Genomic DNA, 14,162 nt, shown 5'->3' with positions numbered 1-14,162 from the left:
GTGCCTCAGGCTGAGGCTCCGGGGAGCCATCCTCAGTGCCCAGGGCCAATGCACTCCCATCGAGCCATGGCTGAGGGAGAGGAAGAGAGTAAGAGAAAGAAAGGGAAGGGGGAGGGGTGGAGAAGCAAGTGGCTGTGTCTCCTGTGTGCCATGACCAGGAATTGAACCTGAGACATCCACATGCCAGGCTGACGTTCTACCACTGAGCCAACTGGCCAAGACCAAGAAAGTAGATCTTAAATGTTCTCACCACAAAAAAGAAATGGTGGCTAAAATCTGCCGCTGCCACAGCCATGGTGTCAGTAATTAATCCTGTGGATTCCTCCAATGAGGACATGAATTACGATGCCCAGATGGACTACTATGGCACCTGGCTGGCAACCTGCTCATCAGACAGGTCTGTCAAAATCTTTGATGTACGCAATGGAGGGCAGATCCTCATCGCAGACCTCAGAGGTCATGAGGGACCTGTGTGGCAAGTGGCCTGGGCCCACCCCATGTATGGCAATATCCTGGCATCCTGCTCCTATAACCGGAAAGTCATCATCTGGAAAGAGGAAAACAGCACCTGGGAGAAGACGCATGAACACACAGGACATGACTCCTCAGTAAACTCTGTATGCTGCCCCCCCCCATGACTATGGCCTAATCCTGGCCTGTGGGAGCTCAGATGGGGCCATCTCCCTGCTAACCTACACTGGGGAAGGCCAGTGGGAAGTGAAGAAGATCAACAATGCTCACACTATTGGCTGCAATGCTGTCAGCTGGGCCCCTGCTGTTGTACCTGGAAGCCTCATAGACTAGCCTTCAGGGCAGAAGCCCAACTACATCAAGAAATTTGCTTCTGGTGGCTGTGACAACCTCATCAAGCTGTGGAAGGAGAAGGAAGACGGTCAGTGAAAGGAGGAGCAGAAGCTGGAAGCACACAGTAACTGGGTTTGAGACATGGCCTGGGCCCCATCCATTGGTCTGCCCACCAGCACCATTGCCAGCTGTTCCCAGGATGGTGGTGTGTTCATTTGGACCTGTGATGATGCCTTGAGCAATACATGGACCATCAAATTTCTGCACAAGTTCAGTGATGTTGTGTGGCACTTGAGCTGGTCCATCACAACTAACATCCTGGCCTTCTCAGGTGGAGATAATAAGGTAACCCTGTGAAAGGAATCAGTCGACGGGCAGTGAGTGTGCATCAGTGATGTCAATAAGAGCCAGGGTTCCATGTCTGCTTCAGCCACAGAGGGCCAGCAGAACGGGCAGTAACAAGACAGGCGGGACCCAGCTCCCCCACCTGCCAGTTTCCAGACTGCCCCTTCCTCAACCAACTGACCAAACAGCTGGAAGAAGAGCTCAAACTCCAACAGGATTACTTTCCCAGGAATAGTTAAAACTACAACCAGATTGATCATCTGCCTTAACATGGTTTGATATGATTTGTAATTTACTGTCTGGCTGAAAACATTCATGTTATAAGGAAAAAACTATGTACAAATGATCTTCAAATCTGTTATTTAAAAATATTTTTTGGCCATTTTAATGCATTATTTGGAAAGTTTTATTTCCAAAGTAATTAAACATGTTGTTTATAATAAAAAAAAAATGGCAATCATGTGATATGATGAAGGAGTTAACTAATGCTATGTTGGTGGTCATCATTTCAGAGATATATAAATGTATGAAATTAACACATTGTATAATTTAAAGTTACACAATATTATATGTCAATTATATCTCAATAAAGCTGTAAAAATTAAAGGTAAAGCAAATATGAAGGAATCAATATTCTTTCACCTCTAAACACTTCAACATGTGTATTATTGACTACACTTATAGCATTTGTTCATGGCTGTTTTAGTAAATTTTTTAGGTAAAATTTACATAGAATGAAATGCACAAATCTTTTTTCCCCTTTCTTTGAGAGAGAAAGAGAGAGAGAGAGAGAAGGACAGATAGGGACAGACAGACAGGAAGGGAGAGAGATAAGAAGCATCAAGTCTTCATTGCGGCACCTTAGTTGTTCATTGATTGCTTTCTCATATGTGCCTTGATGGGGGGGGGGGGGCTATGGTAGAGCAAGTGACCCCTTGCTCAAGCCAGCAACCCTGGGAGCAAACCAGCGACTTTGGGCTTCAAGCCAGAGACATTTGGGCCCAAGCTAGCGACCCTGCGCTTAAGCTGATGAGGTCACACTGAAGCCAGCAACCTTGGGGTTTCAAATGTGGGTCCTCTGCGTCACAGTCTGTCGCTCTATCCACTGTGCCACTGCCTGGTCAGGCAAAATGCACAAACCTTAAACATACATTTGCTGAGACAAAGGCATACACTAGAGTAACCCCTCTATTAAGGTTCAGGACATCATCATAATGTGGTAAGGTACCAAAGAATTGCAAGAATTTATATTAATATTTTAGGCGAAAAAGTCAGGCTTCTTGCCCCATTCTTTCTTTAGAGAATGGAGGGAGAAGGAAGTGGGAGTTTACTGGCTTACAAGTGTTGTAAGGTACCAAAAGCTACAGAATTAATATTAATATTTTAGAAAGCTTAAAGAACATTTTATTAATTTGGGTGAGGCGTGCAGAGAGATTTTGAAAATGATCTTTGTACTTGTGTGACTAGCATCAAAACCAGGATGGCCAAGGAGAAGGAGAGTTGGATTCTCTGACCTCCCCCAACACCTGTAAGAAAGTGAGTGAATAGCTAGCCAGGTGCAGGAAGAGAAAGATTAAATTAAACCTTTTCTTATATTGATGGCCCATTTACAGGCATTTTGTCCTCATGGAAACTACCCCTCCCCTCCTGAAAGTGTGTAGTTAATGAATATATCTCCGAACAAAGGAATGGCAGGTGAACACTAGAAAATATAGAAATATCTTTTAATATGTAGAGTGACATTTTTACTATGTGTTACCTTGTAAGTTTTAATGTGTAGAAACGTTTTTTATGAATCCTATAGACAAATGTTATAAACTTGCTAATGAATTGTGTCCCATCCCCCTCCTTCATCCTTTTCCCAAACCTGTATAAGTGAAAACAAAGGTTATAAACTTATGCCGTGATGTCAGGCTCTTCCCCCTCCCATGTATAATTAAGGGTATATAACCAGCCCCTAGAATATTAATCAGACATACAATTTGGGACTGCTGCCCCCTGTAAGCTATATGCAGCCAGCATATTTAATAAATTTCCTCCTTTAATAAAACCCTTCAAAACTCATCTGGACTTGGTGTCTCTACGAAAACCCGCAGAATTGTGGATTGGGTACTTTATAACACAAGGACATATTATGTACTGAGATAAGAAACCCCCTTTTACTAAGAAGCTTAAAAGGCATTTTATAATTTAGGCCAAGCATTCAGAGAGATTTTGTAAATATGATTTTTATATTTGTGTGTGTGATTTACACCAGCGCAAGATGCTTAGGAAGGGCTATTATATTGTAAATAGAAAGGTTTTTGTACCGAATTTTGAATGAAAAGAGGAAGGAGACTTGGACCCTCTCCCTTACCCACACTTGTGAAGAAGGAGGTAAACAGCTAGCCAGGTGCGTAGAGGGAGGAAAGATTTAAGTAGTCCTTTTCTCTTCCCTTTTCTTTCTCCATAATGAGCGATTTACAAACACTTATCCTCTGACATCATGTAAGCCCCCTCTCATCCTAAAGTCATATCATTGATGTATGTGCCTCTAGACAAAGGGATGGCAGATGGACACTAAAAGATTTAAGGATGTCTTTCGATATGTAAAACAACATTTTTTTCGCTATTGTGTTACCTTGTAAGTTTTAATATGTAGAAGTGTTTTTTATAGATCCTATAGATGAATGTTATAAGCTTGTTAATGATTGTGTCATGCTCTGCTCTTCTTCCTTTTCCCCCCACCCTGTGTGTGATCAAGTGTATATAACTAGCCTCAGACCTATATCGGACACTGCATGATTTGGGTCAGCCATACCCCGTGTAAGTCATATACAGCCGGCTTAATCAATAAATCTCCTTAAAAATTCTTCTGTGTCCTTCCTTGGTGTCTCTACGTAAACCCGGCAGAACGGTACTTTACAACAATAACTCATGAAAGTTTCCCTCACGCCCCTGCTCAGTCAGTTCTCCCTCTACCCTTCCAGGGGCAGCCACTATTTGTGTGTGTGTGTGTGTGTGTGTGTGTGTGTGTGTGTGTGTGTCACAGAATAGTTTTCTAGATGAAATTTTTAAAAATTTATTGATTGATTTTAGAGACAGAGCAAGGGAGAGAAAGACAATGATTTGTTGTTCTACCTATTTATGCATTCATTGGTTGATTCTTGTATGTGCCCTGACTGGGGATAGAACTCACAACTTTAGTGTATCAGGACGACACTCTAACCAACTGAGCTACCCAGCCAGGACTCTAGCTGAAATTTTATTGTATTTTAAATTTTTTATTTTATTGGCCCTGGCAGGTTTGCACAGTGGATAGACCGTTGGTTTGGCGTGCAGAAGTCCCGGGTTTGATCCCCGGTCAAGGCATACATGAGAAGCAACCATCTGCTGCTCTTCCCTTCCCTTTCCCCCTCTTCTCTCTCTTCCCCTCTCACAGCCAGTGGCTTGGTTGGTTCAAGCATCAGTCCTGGGCATTGAGGATAGCTCAATTGGTCCAAGTATTGGCCCCAGACGGGGGTTGCCGGGTGGATCCCCATTGAGGAGCATACGGAAATCTGTCTCTCTTTCTCCCCTCTTCTCACTTGAAAACCTTTTATTTTATTTTATTGAGTTTAGAGAGAGGAAGAGAGGGAGACAGAAACATTTATCTGTTATTGTATGTTGTCATGAACCTACGCAACTAGTATCTTCAGGTCCCAAGTGAGAACGGTGTGGAATTAAGAAAAATACACTTAAGGAATTAAAGAATAAAAGATGGGGTCAGGAGGGCTCTGCAATTACTGCTAGCAGAAACAGACCGCCCTAGGCCTGACCTGTGGTGGCGCAGTGGATAAAGCGTCGACCTGGAATGCTGAGGTCACCGGTTCAAAACCTTGGGCTTGCCTGGTCAAGGCACATATGGGAGTTGATGCTTCCTGCTCCTCCCTTCTCTCTCTCTCTCCTGTCTAAAATGAATAAATAAAGTCTTTAAAAAAAGGCAAAAAAAAAAAAAGGCAAAAAAAAAAAAAAAAGAAACAGACCGCCCTAGCAGAAAACATGGCCGCCCTAAAAAACCACATCTTCCTTTATTAGCAGGGCATAGTGGGACATTAGCAAATCAATGATTTTACTGATTACAGTTTCCAAGGCAAACCAAGAATTCTACCAAGTGCAGAAAACCCCCACCAATACATAAACATCCTAACTTTACACAAAGAAGCCAGTCTTTCCTTCCGGGGAACATGGGGGCCAGGACGAGCCTCACAGCTAACATGGAGGTGTGGGGAAGGCCTTAGCTTTTTGCAAGCGAGGTGGGGGGGGTGGGCATACTGTCAGCTTAAGCCAGTTCCCCACACCTCTGTCCCCCAGAAATCCAAACTCTAAAAACCCTGTTGATTTTTCAGTCCCCAACAGTATGTATCCTGACTGGGGATCAAACTGGTAACCTTTGCATATCTGGACAATGCTCTAACCCAGCGGTTCTCAACCCCTGTGTTTTGGTCGTTCGACCCCACTGGGGTCGCGACCCACAGGTTGAGAACGCTGCTCTAACCAATCAAGCTATCTGGCCAGGGCTCTAGCTGGAATTTTAAAGCATTGACATTATTTTATTTTCATCGACTTTAGTTTTACTAATCTATTTATGGCAGGAGATATTGTTTTCCATATGTGGCAGAGATATGTGTTTACACTTAAAAAAACTGAGTCAAGCCTGGCCAGTGGTAGCACAATGAATAGAGTGTTAAGCTGGGATGCTGAGGTCCCACGTTTGAAACCTGGAGGTGGTTGGTTTCATCGCAGGGTCTCCAGCTTGAGCGTGGGATCATCAACATGATCCTATAGGGTCACTGCCTAGAGCCCATGAGTCACTGGCTTGAGCGAGGGGTCACTGGCTTGGCCTGAGCCCCCTGGTAAAGGCACATATGAGAGGCAATCAATGAACAACTATGAGTTGATGCTTCTTATCTCTCTCCCTTCTTGAATGCCTCTCTTGCTTAAATAAATAAATAAATAAATAATAAAAAGCTGAGTCAATCAAGTCCTGATATGCTTGTGAGAGAGCAGCTTTATGTCTGTCATCCTAAATTATTAACAGCATACCCTTTCACTTTCACAAAGTATCTCAGTTTGGGCATCAAGTATAGGTCACCCTATCTGTAATGGGAAGGGCTTGGTGCCGGCCGGGTATCTTCTTGCACTCCAGTATCCCAAGCACTTAGTACAGGGCTTAGCATGTAACAGGTGCTTTATTAATATTAGTTGAAATTGTATACATATTTTTAAAAGCCAATTTAAAGGAAAACATGTAGATGTGGCAAAAAAAAAAGTGAATTTATCCCAAATAGTTTATTAATGTACATATTAAAATGTTTGGTCCAAATTCAGACGTGCCATAAGCATAAAATGCACACTGGATTCCAAAGATGTAGTACAAAAAAAAAAGCAATGTCTAATATCTCATTAATAGCCTTTATGTTGATCACATGTAGAAATGGTAGCACTTTTGATACACTGAATAAAATACATTTCTAAAATTAATTTCACCTGTTTCCTTTTACATTTTTTTGTTTCTTTTTAAATATATTTTTGATTTTTTGGTTTTTAATTTTTTTTTACTTTTAAAAAACTGTTGCCTGGCCTGACCAGGCAGTGGTGTAGTGAATAGAGCATCAGCCTTGGACGCTGAGGACCCAAGTTCCAAACCCCAAAATTGCTGGCTCAAATGCTGGCTCATCTGGCTTGAGCATAGGCTTGCCAGCTTGAGTGTGGGTTCACTAGCTTGAGTGTGGGGTCGCCGTCTTGAGTGACCCCACGCTCATAGATCATAAACATGGCTCCATCATCTCTGGCTTGATCCCCAGGTTGCTGGCTTGAACAAGGGGACACTGAGTCAGCTGGAGAACCCCAGTCAAGACACATGAGAAAGCAGTCGATGAACAACTGAGGTGCCACAACTATGAGTTGATATTTCTCATCTCTCTCCCTTCCTGCCTGTCTCTCTCTCTCTCTCTCTCTCTCTGGAAAAAAAAAATGTTTCCTGACCTGTGGTGGTGCAGTGGATAAAGTGTTGACCTGAAAGCTGAGGTCATGGGTTCAAAACCCTGGGCTTGCTCTGTCAAGGCACATGCAAGAAGCAACTAATACGAATTAATGTTTCCCACTTCTCTCTCTCTAAAATAAATATTCTTAAAATGTGACTGCTAGAAAAAATAAAATTAAACACGAGACTTACATATTTTTGTCAGTTGGTGGGACAGTGAGAGGTTACTATTCCAATGTTCTCTATTATCTGCTTCCAGAAGGAACGAATGAGGTCTTTGTTTTGTAATTTTGAAAATAAAAATGACATGCACATCATGAAATAATAAATGAAAGAAATTAAAATCAACTGACAGAGATGGTAGGAATAACCAGTGTTGACCTTAACAGACCAGGGAGTCTTCCCCTCCACCCAGAGAACATGTTGATGTTGATTCTGAAACTATCCACTTTTTAAAACAAACCTAAGGACAAAAAAGAACGAAATGTCCTGAGGTTGCTTTTATTCCAAGAATTCTGCAAGCTCCACCCAGATACCATTGGCACGGTATCATCCCACAGCATCCACATACAACAGCACCATGAGGGCTCCCTGGTCCTCTGGCCTGTCAACATGACTGAGTCCACCACTGAGGGCTGGCCTGGTTGCCCCTGAGTGGTCCCTCTGCATCCCCCACCTCTTGGGTAGGCAAGGAGCAGGCCTCAATGCCCATTGGTCCCACACTAATGTGGTCTGTGCCCTGCAGCCCTGCAGTTCTGTCCTTTTCAGAGGGTATTGCCTGCAGCCTCCCATTAAGAAAGGGAGCCTTTCCAGTCATAGGCTTCTTCTCTGTCCGCAAGGCTCCTGATGGCCCTGCCCACAGCCCCAGCCCGGGCAGGGAGTGGCCACATACTGGACCAGAGTCAGTCACTGTCCTCTAGGAGCCTGGGAGCAGGCCCCTGCAAGGAGGCTAGGAGGCTGCTTGAGTCACTGTGGGCTGGATCAGCATGGTGGTGGCCTGCAGTGGGTAGTAGCGACCCCGCCAAGTCTTCCAGAAGATGCCCTTCTTACGCTGCTGCCGCTGCTGAGGGATTGAGTGAAAGTACTGGCCGTTAAGGTTGGAGTGGACACAGGTACCAAACCACCAGCCACCTTCAGGAATCAGAAAAAAGAGAACATGGTTAGGCAGGGTCCTTGGGTCTCCACTGGGGCTGTCACCGAGATGAGGCCAGGTGTTGGGACTTTATATGCTTTATTTCTTTTTATTTTTTTTAAACTTTATTTATTTATTCATTTTAAAGAGGAGAGAGAGAGAGAGAAAGAGAGAGAGAGAAGGGAGGAGCAGAAAGCATCAACTCCCATATGTGCCTTGACCAGGCAAGCCCAGGGTTTTGATTTTATTTTTTATTTTTTTATTTTTTATTTTTATTTTTTATTTTTTGTATTTTTCTGAAGCTGGAAACGGGAAGAGACAGTCAGACTCCCGCATGTGCCCAACCGGGATCCACCCGGCATGCCCACCAAGGGGGGCGTGACGCTCTGCCCCTCTGGGGCGTCGCTCTGATGCGACCAGAGCCACTCTAGCGCCTGGGGCAGAGGCCAAGGAGCCATCCCCAGCGCCCGGGCCATCTTTGCTCCAATGGAGCCTCAGCTGCGGGAGGGGAAGAGAGAGACAGAGAGGAAGGAGGGGAGGGAGTGGAGAAGCAAATGGGCGCTTCTCCTATGTGCCCTGGCTGGGAATCGAACCCAGGTCCCCCGCACGCCAGGCCGACGCTCTACTGCTGAGCCAACCGGCCAGTCACAAGCCCAGGGTTTTGAACCAGCGACCACAGCGTTCCAGGTCGAAGCTTTATCCACTGCGCCACCACAGGTCAGGCATTTTGTATGCTTTAGATGGAAGGGCTTTGGCAGTGGTTGTGAAATTGTATTCCAAAGAACCCCAGGTTGTGACAAAAGAGCCTCGGGGACACTGGGTCCACTGACCCAATAACCACAGCTTTCATATCTGCAACCGTGGCAAGTCATTTCTCTGTGCCTGGCACAGGGGGAACAATTATTCAAGACTTAATGATTTATATTAGCTTGAACCATATGAAATTACCAGTATTCTCTCATTTTTGACCCACCAAAAGCCAGTTTGAGATGTTTCACTTTATAGGGCCTGGGATCTTTCTTCAATTTCATTAGAACAAAAGGCAGTTTGTCTTGGTGGCTTTGCCACATGCCAGCCACCATCCCACAAATGTCATCTCATTGAATTTTCATAATCCTATGGAATGGGCACTGTGGTTCTACTCATTTTAAAGATGGAGCAACTGAAAATGGGAGAGGTTGAGTCAGTCACACAAGGGCACACAGCAAATAGTGAAAGGAAGGGAATGGATGAAATTGAGGTTGAAGGCTGGGCAGGGTAGCAGAAAGACAGGGAGGGGAGGCCCCGTAGGCAAGACCAGAGAGACAGAGCTAACTTACCAGAGAGGTTCTTGGCACAGTTCTTGTCCCTGCGGAGGTCATGGTCCTGGTCCCAAGTGGAGAAGGCTAGAGAGAAGCCACTGGGTGTCACAGTGGTAGCACCCAGCTTGCTGGCCACGGGTGCTGTTAGCTGCAGGCTGTAGGCTGTGTCCTCACCACCCAGGTGGACAGGAAACTGCAACGACTCAGCATTGCCCTCCCAGTCCTGCAGCTGCACGACCAGGTGGCTGCCACGATCTCCCAAGATCAGGTGCACCTTCTCTAGACCCAGCCAGAACTCTCCTACAGTGGGAAAGGCCATTGGTGAGACCAGGACCCCACTTCTGGAACACCCTCCTTCCTCTGTGCCTCTGGCCACTGGAAACACCCACCTTGAGGATCTCCAAAGCCAGTCTTGTAGGCTTCCCAGGACTGATTGAAGTCCACAGAGCCATCTTGGCGTCTCTGAATTATAGTCCAGCCTCCATCTGCTCAAACAGGCACAAGGTCAACAGGAAGACCCTTCTCACAGGGAGTTCCAACTCCTCCATCTGGCTCCCAAACCCAATGCCACCTCCAAACTCAGCGAGGGCAATGCTCCCCTCATTCATCCCAGCAGGACTGGAGGAAGGTGATCAAAGGAAGGAATATGGTGGGCTAGCCAGCAGGCCAGAGGCTTAGCCTAGATGTTTGTCCCCAGGCCAGGTAGGGAAGGTGGGAATGGAAGTGAGGGGGGTAGGCTGCATTTGACAGAAAGACAACAGGGTCCTAGTGCACCAGTATATCCTACCTGAGGTCATCCTGCAGTTAGCCAGGAAAGGCAGGGACCCCTGAGGCTGGATCTGGAAAAGTCCACTTTGCCGTTCTCCCTCTTCAAACAGCTCTTGGCAGTCCCTGGGCAGCCCTACATGGCATAAAGAGGGGCAGGATGATTGAACCAGACAGCACTCCTGAGGGTCTCAGGAAATGGCATTTCTAGAGTCTGGGTAGTAGGCAACAGGGATATGAGGGGGGCAATCCTGAGTTCATGATGCACCACCCTACTTGCCTAAAGTCTTCTGTGGCTCCCTATGACCTTCCTCAACACTGCCTACAAGGTGCTGTTGGACTGGCCTCCGCACTCAGCCTCCCTCTTCCCACACTGCATGCTTACCCCCTGGCCATATAGCCTTCCTTGGACCACACATCCTCCTGTCACAGGAGGGTGGTCCTTCTGCTTAGGACGCTCATCCCTCATGCCTTTTCTACCTCAGTCTAAAGATCCCAGGTTCTGGAACAAATCCTAGACCCCCCCAAACCAGGCCAGACTCCCAGAGAGGGGCATCAAGGACTTTTCACTCTCAATACTTGGATCATCTTGTGGTCTCTCCTCCACTCCGTCCACTGAATGAGGCCTCAATGAGGCCAGGGACATGGAGTGTTCTTGGTGAGGTTGGCACCATTGCTCAGGCTGATCCTAGTCCACAGCAGGTGTTTAATAAAGACACCAGGAATGAATGAATGACAAATGAATGACTGCAGGAAGTGGATGGGGATGGTGGGGAGGGAATCAGTTGGCCAGAGCTGAGCTGAGCTGGACAGGCTCTGCTTTGTCTAGTGGAGGATTAAGATCAGGCCTGGATGAGACTTAGGGGGAGATGCCCTGCCTGGGATCTCAGGTATCAGCGGGGGAGCTGAATGATTGAGGAGTAATGGAGGGAGGGAAGGAGGGAGGGAGGGAAGAAGAAAGGGAGGGACAAAGGAGGTGAGTAAGGATGGAAGGCTACTGCTAGTAGGAAGTCCAACCCCCAGTTTAGCAAAGAAAGTAGAGGAAAGGTCACCTGTGGGGGAGGGGTAGGCCCAGGCCAAGGGGTGAGTGTGTCCTAACCACAGGGGTGGGGGCCAGCCCAGAGTGACTGAAGACACTTTCCGGCCCCTGGGGCAGCTCCCCTTTCCCCTACTTTCCTTTCTTCCAATCAGGACAGGCACAGGGCCAAACTACCAATGTGGCTTCCATTAGCACCAGCTGTTTCTCTCTCCAGCTCTGAACTTTCACCTACTTGGCGGGACTGAGCCAGAGTCTGGGAGTCCCCAAACCCACCAGTTTCCCCTTCTAATCCCCTCCACACCCTAGCCTGGACCTGCTGGCCCATCCAGAAGCCCCTGACCCAGGACAGTAGTTTGGGAGGGTGTACTGGACCCTTCCTGGTGGGAGCCAGTAGGAGCAGTGGGATGCAAGAAGCCCTCAAAACTAGAGGGCTGGAAGCCAGCAACCAACCTAAAGGTGTGAAGAGGGGAAGCTGAACTTTTCACCCAGTGGCTGCAGACAGCCTGAGATACCAGGTTGGGTGGGTAACAGAGGTAAGAGGACCAAAGGAAGTCAGCTGGATATGGGGCCATGAACTTAGGGTGGGGCAGAGACATGGGAAGCTGGGAGCCTGTGTTGACATAAACAGATATGCAGTTGGAAATTTGGGGCAATTTCAGGCATACACCCAAAAAGGACCCAATCTTCAGATAGTGGCGATGGCCAGCTCTTTGTGGAAGTGGGGAGATGGGAAGTGGGGGTGATCAGACACTTTAGGGCCAAGAGAGGGGTGAAAGACCAGGTACTTCGGGCAGCAGCCCTGGATTTGTCAGAGATGCAAGGGTGAATGTGTCTGGCCAGGGAGATAGGGGTCCCCTGCCTTTGCTCCACCTCCTAGATCCACACTCCAAGCCTCAGAATCCCTCTCCCAGACAAGTATTTACTATTCACCTAATAAGGACTCCAGACTCCCTAGCTGGCACCCTCTTGTCCACCATCGTGCCCTCCTAGAAAGTTCCAACCTAAATGGAGGTGTCCTTGAGCTGCACCACCCTGTACCACACACTCCTGCAGCTCAATTCCATTTTAGACCCTCTTTCCCAACCCCCCTGTTCTATTAGTGGCCTGCAAGACTTTGGGGGAAAACCACTGGCCCACTGGGGGAAAAGGTGGGGTGGTTAGAGTAGAACTGAGCAGGGAGATGCTTCCATCAGCCCTTCACCAGAGCCCACAGGAACCCGTGGCTAGGTCCTCTCTCCTTCTGAAGTAAGTTGACCATGACAAGGAGGGGTACAGGAATGGCAAAGTGTATGTGTGCAGGGGGGAGCTGCCAGAGGACAGCAAACGACTGGACACTCACTGCGCAGGTGGCTTATATTGTGAACGGGGCCAACAAGCTGGGATATCTTGGGTAGCCTCTTCCTCCTGGCAGGTCTGCCCACCCCATGGTCCAGGTGCATGGGAGCCAGGAGGCCCACCTGGGAAAGGACAGGAGGAGAGGGTCGGGTATAATTATCTCACATCCAGACCCGCAGGTCCAGCTTCCACACCCCTCCCCAGCTAGGGCAAGAATCTGACACCTGGCTCTGCAGGTTCTGGATTTTCAGATGCTGCTTCTCCAGGTGCCGCTGCTGCTGGGCTACCTTCTGGAAGAGCTGCTCGATCCTGCTGTTCTGAGCCTTGAGCTGAGTCTGAGAAGAGTGTGAAAACCCGGTGAGGACCCGGCCTAATACCGTCGACCTTTCCATTCATCCACCCCCTGCCCTTCCAAGTCTTTTCTCTCTGACGCTTGGGCAGGAGAGCTCAGGAAGCCCTGGACGTGTCTCCCTTCCGTCCCCACCCTTCCAGACTCGCAAGAGAGCAGCAGCAGCGCGGACAGCCACTCCCGCTAGTTCGCACATACCTGCAGGCTGCGGAGGGTCTCGGAGGCGGCCTCGCTACGGGAAACTAGACTCGTGGGGTCGTGCGGGGGCGCGGCGGGTGCCCCAGGCTCCTCGCAGGCGGCCCCGCACGCGCCCAGACGCCGCTCCAAAGCTCCCAGCTGTCCCCGGGTGCGCTCCACGTGTTCGCGCAGCCCGTGGCCGAGCTGCAGGAGCCCGTGCGCTAGCACGTTCACCTCCTCCCAGGACGCGAAGCGCGACGGTGGTTTTGCTGGCGTGGGGTGACCCTGCGCGCTCAACAGCCCAGCGGTGGCAGCGCACAGCACTAGGGCTACTCCGGCCGTCGGCGCACAGCGCATCTTTCCCGGTGGCCTGGGCGCGGTGATGCCGGGACTCAGACACTAGAGCGCCGGGGCGCAAGGTCGCGGGAACTAAAGACGCGGGGACCCTGAAGGAGGCTCGCGCGGGTGCGGAAGCCACAGGGAACAGGGCTCGGATTCAATCCTCCGTCCTCTGTTTAGCGGGTCCCTGCAACGCCCATTTTATAAGGGAGGTGCGAGAAAGGACAGGCTGCTTCGAGGGGGAAGCGCGGGGCGTGCCGAGGGCGGGGCGTGAGGCCGAGGCCGGGGCGTGAGGCCGAGGCCGGGGGCGGGATTCTGTGCGTTTGAGGCCTAGTAGTTAATAGGCGGGGTGCAGGGCGCCCTAGAGACTCCTCCTCAGCTGGCCCTTCTCTCCGTGATCCTCTTTCCGAGGCCGGAATACCGAGCCCCCAATCCCACCCCGCCGTTCTCAAGTGGGAAAAGGAGCTGGCCTACGCGAAGACTGGGTGCGCGGGCTGCATTTTTATGCCCTTCTTGAGTCAAATGCTGGGGAGAGGGCAGGAGACGTATGAGAAAGGGTCCTGGTGCGCTGA

The 14,162-nt window shown here is 48.7% G+C and overlaps 1 protein-coding gene and 1 pseudogene across 2 annotated transcripts; one reads left to right on the top strand and one right to left on the bottom strand.

Annotated features, from left to right (window-relative positions):
- The first annotated feature begins 284 nt into the window (after positions 1 to 284).
- On the top strand, positions 285 to 1,329 carry LOC136320098 (protein SEC13 homolog pseudogene; annotated as a pseudogene).
- Positions 1,330 to 6,340: 5,011 nt separating this feature from the next.
- ANGPTL4 (angiopoietin like 4) lies at positions 6,341 to 13,814 on the bottom strand. 2 transcript variants are annotated; one of them, XM_066266727.1, is made up of 7 exons: positions 13,273 to 13,814; positions 12,950 to 13,060; positions 12,730 to 12,847; positions 10,374 to 10,487; positions 9,976 to 10,071; positions 9,605 to 9,670; positions 6,341 to 8,284 (listed from the first exon to the last, which is right to left on the bottom strand). In XM_066266727.1, the coding sequence occupies exons 1-7, from the start codon at positions 13,606 to 13,608 to the stop codon at positions 8,103 to 8,105; spliced, it is 1,023 nt and encodes a 340-aa protein (XP_066122824.1). In that variant the 5' UTR covers positions 13,609 to 13,814; the 3' UTR covers positions 6,341 to 8,102. The 2 variants fall into 2 exon arrangements, with proteins under 2 accessions (XP_066122824.1, XP_066122815.1); XM_066266718.1 differs by having other exon boundaries at positions 9,605 to 9,886; positions 13,273 to 13,807.
- Positions 13,815 to 14,162: the final 348 nt, after the last annotated feature.

The sequence above is a fragment of the Saccopteryx bilineata genome, chromosome 1 (genome assembly GCF_036850765.1).
Source record: "Saccopteryx bilineata isolate mSacBil1 chromosome 1, mSacBil1_pri_phased_curated, whole genome shotgun sequence".
NCBI classification, from domain to species: domain Eukaryota; kingdom Metazoa; phylum Chordata; class Mammalia; order Chiroptera; family Emballonuridae; genus Saccopteryx; species Saccopteryx bilineata.
Note: the sequence above shows the minus strand (reverse complement) of the source record. Positions and strands in the feature narration are given on the sequence as shown.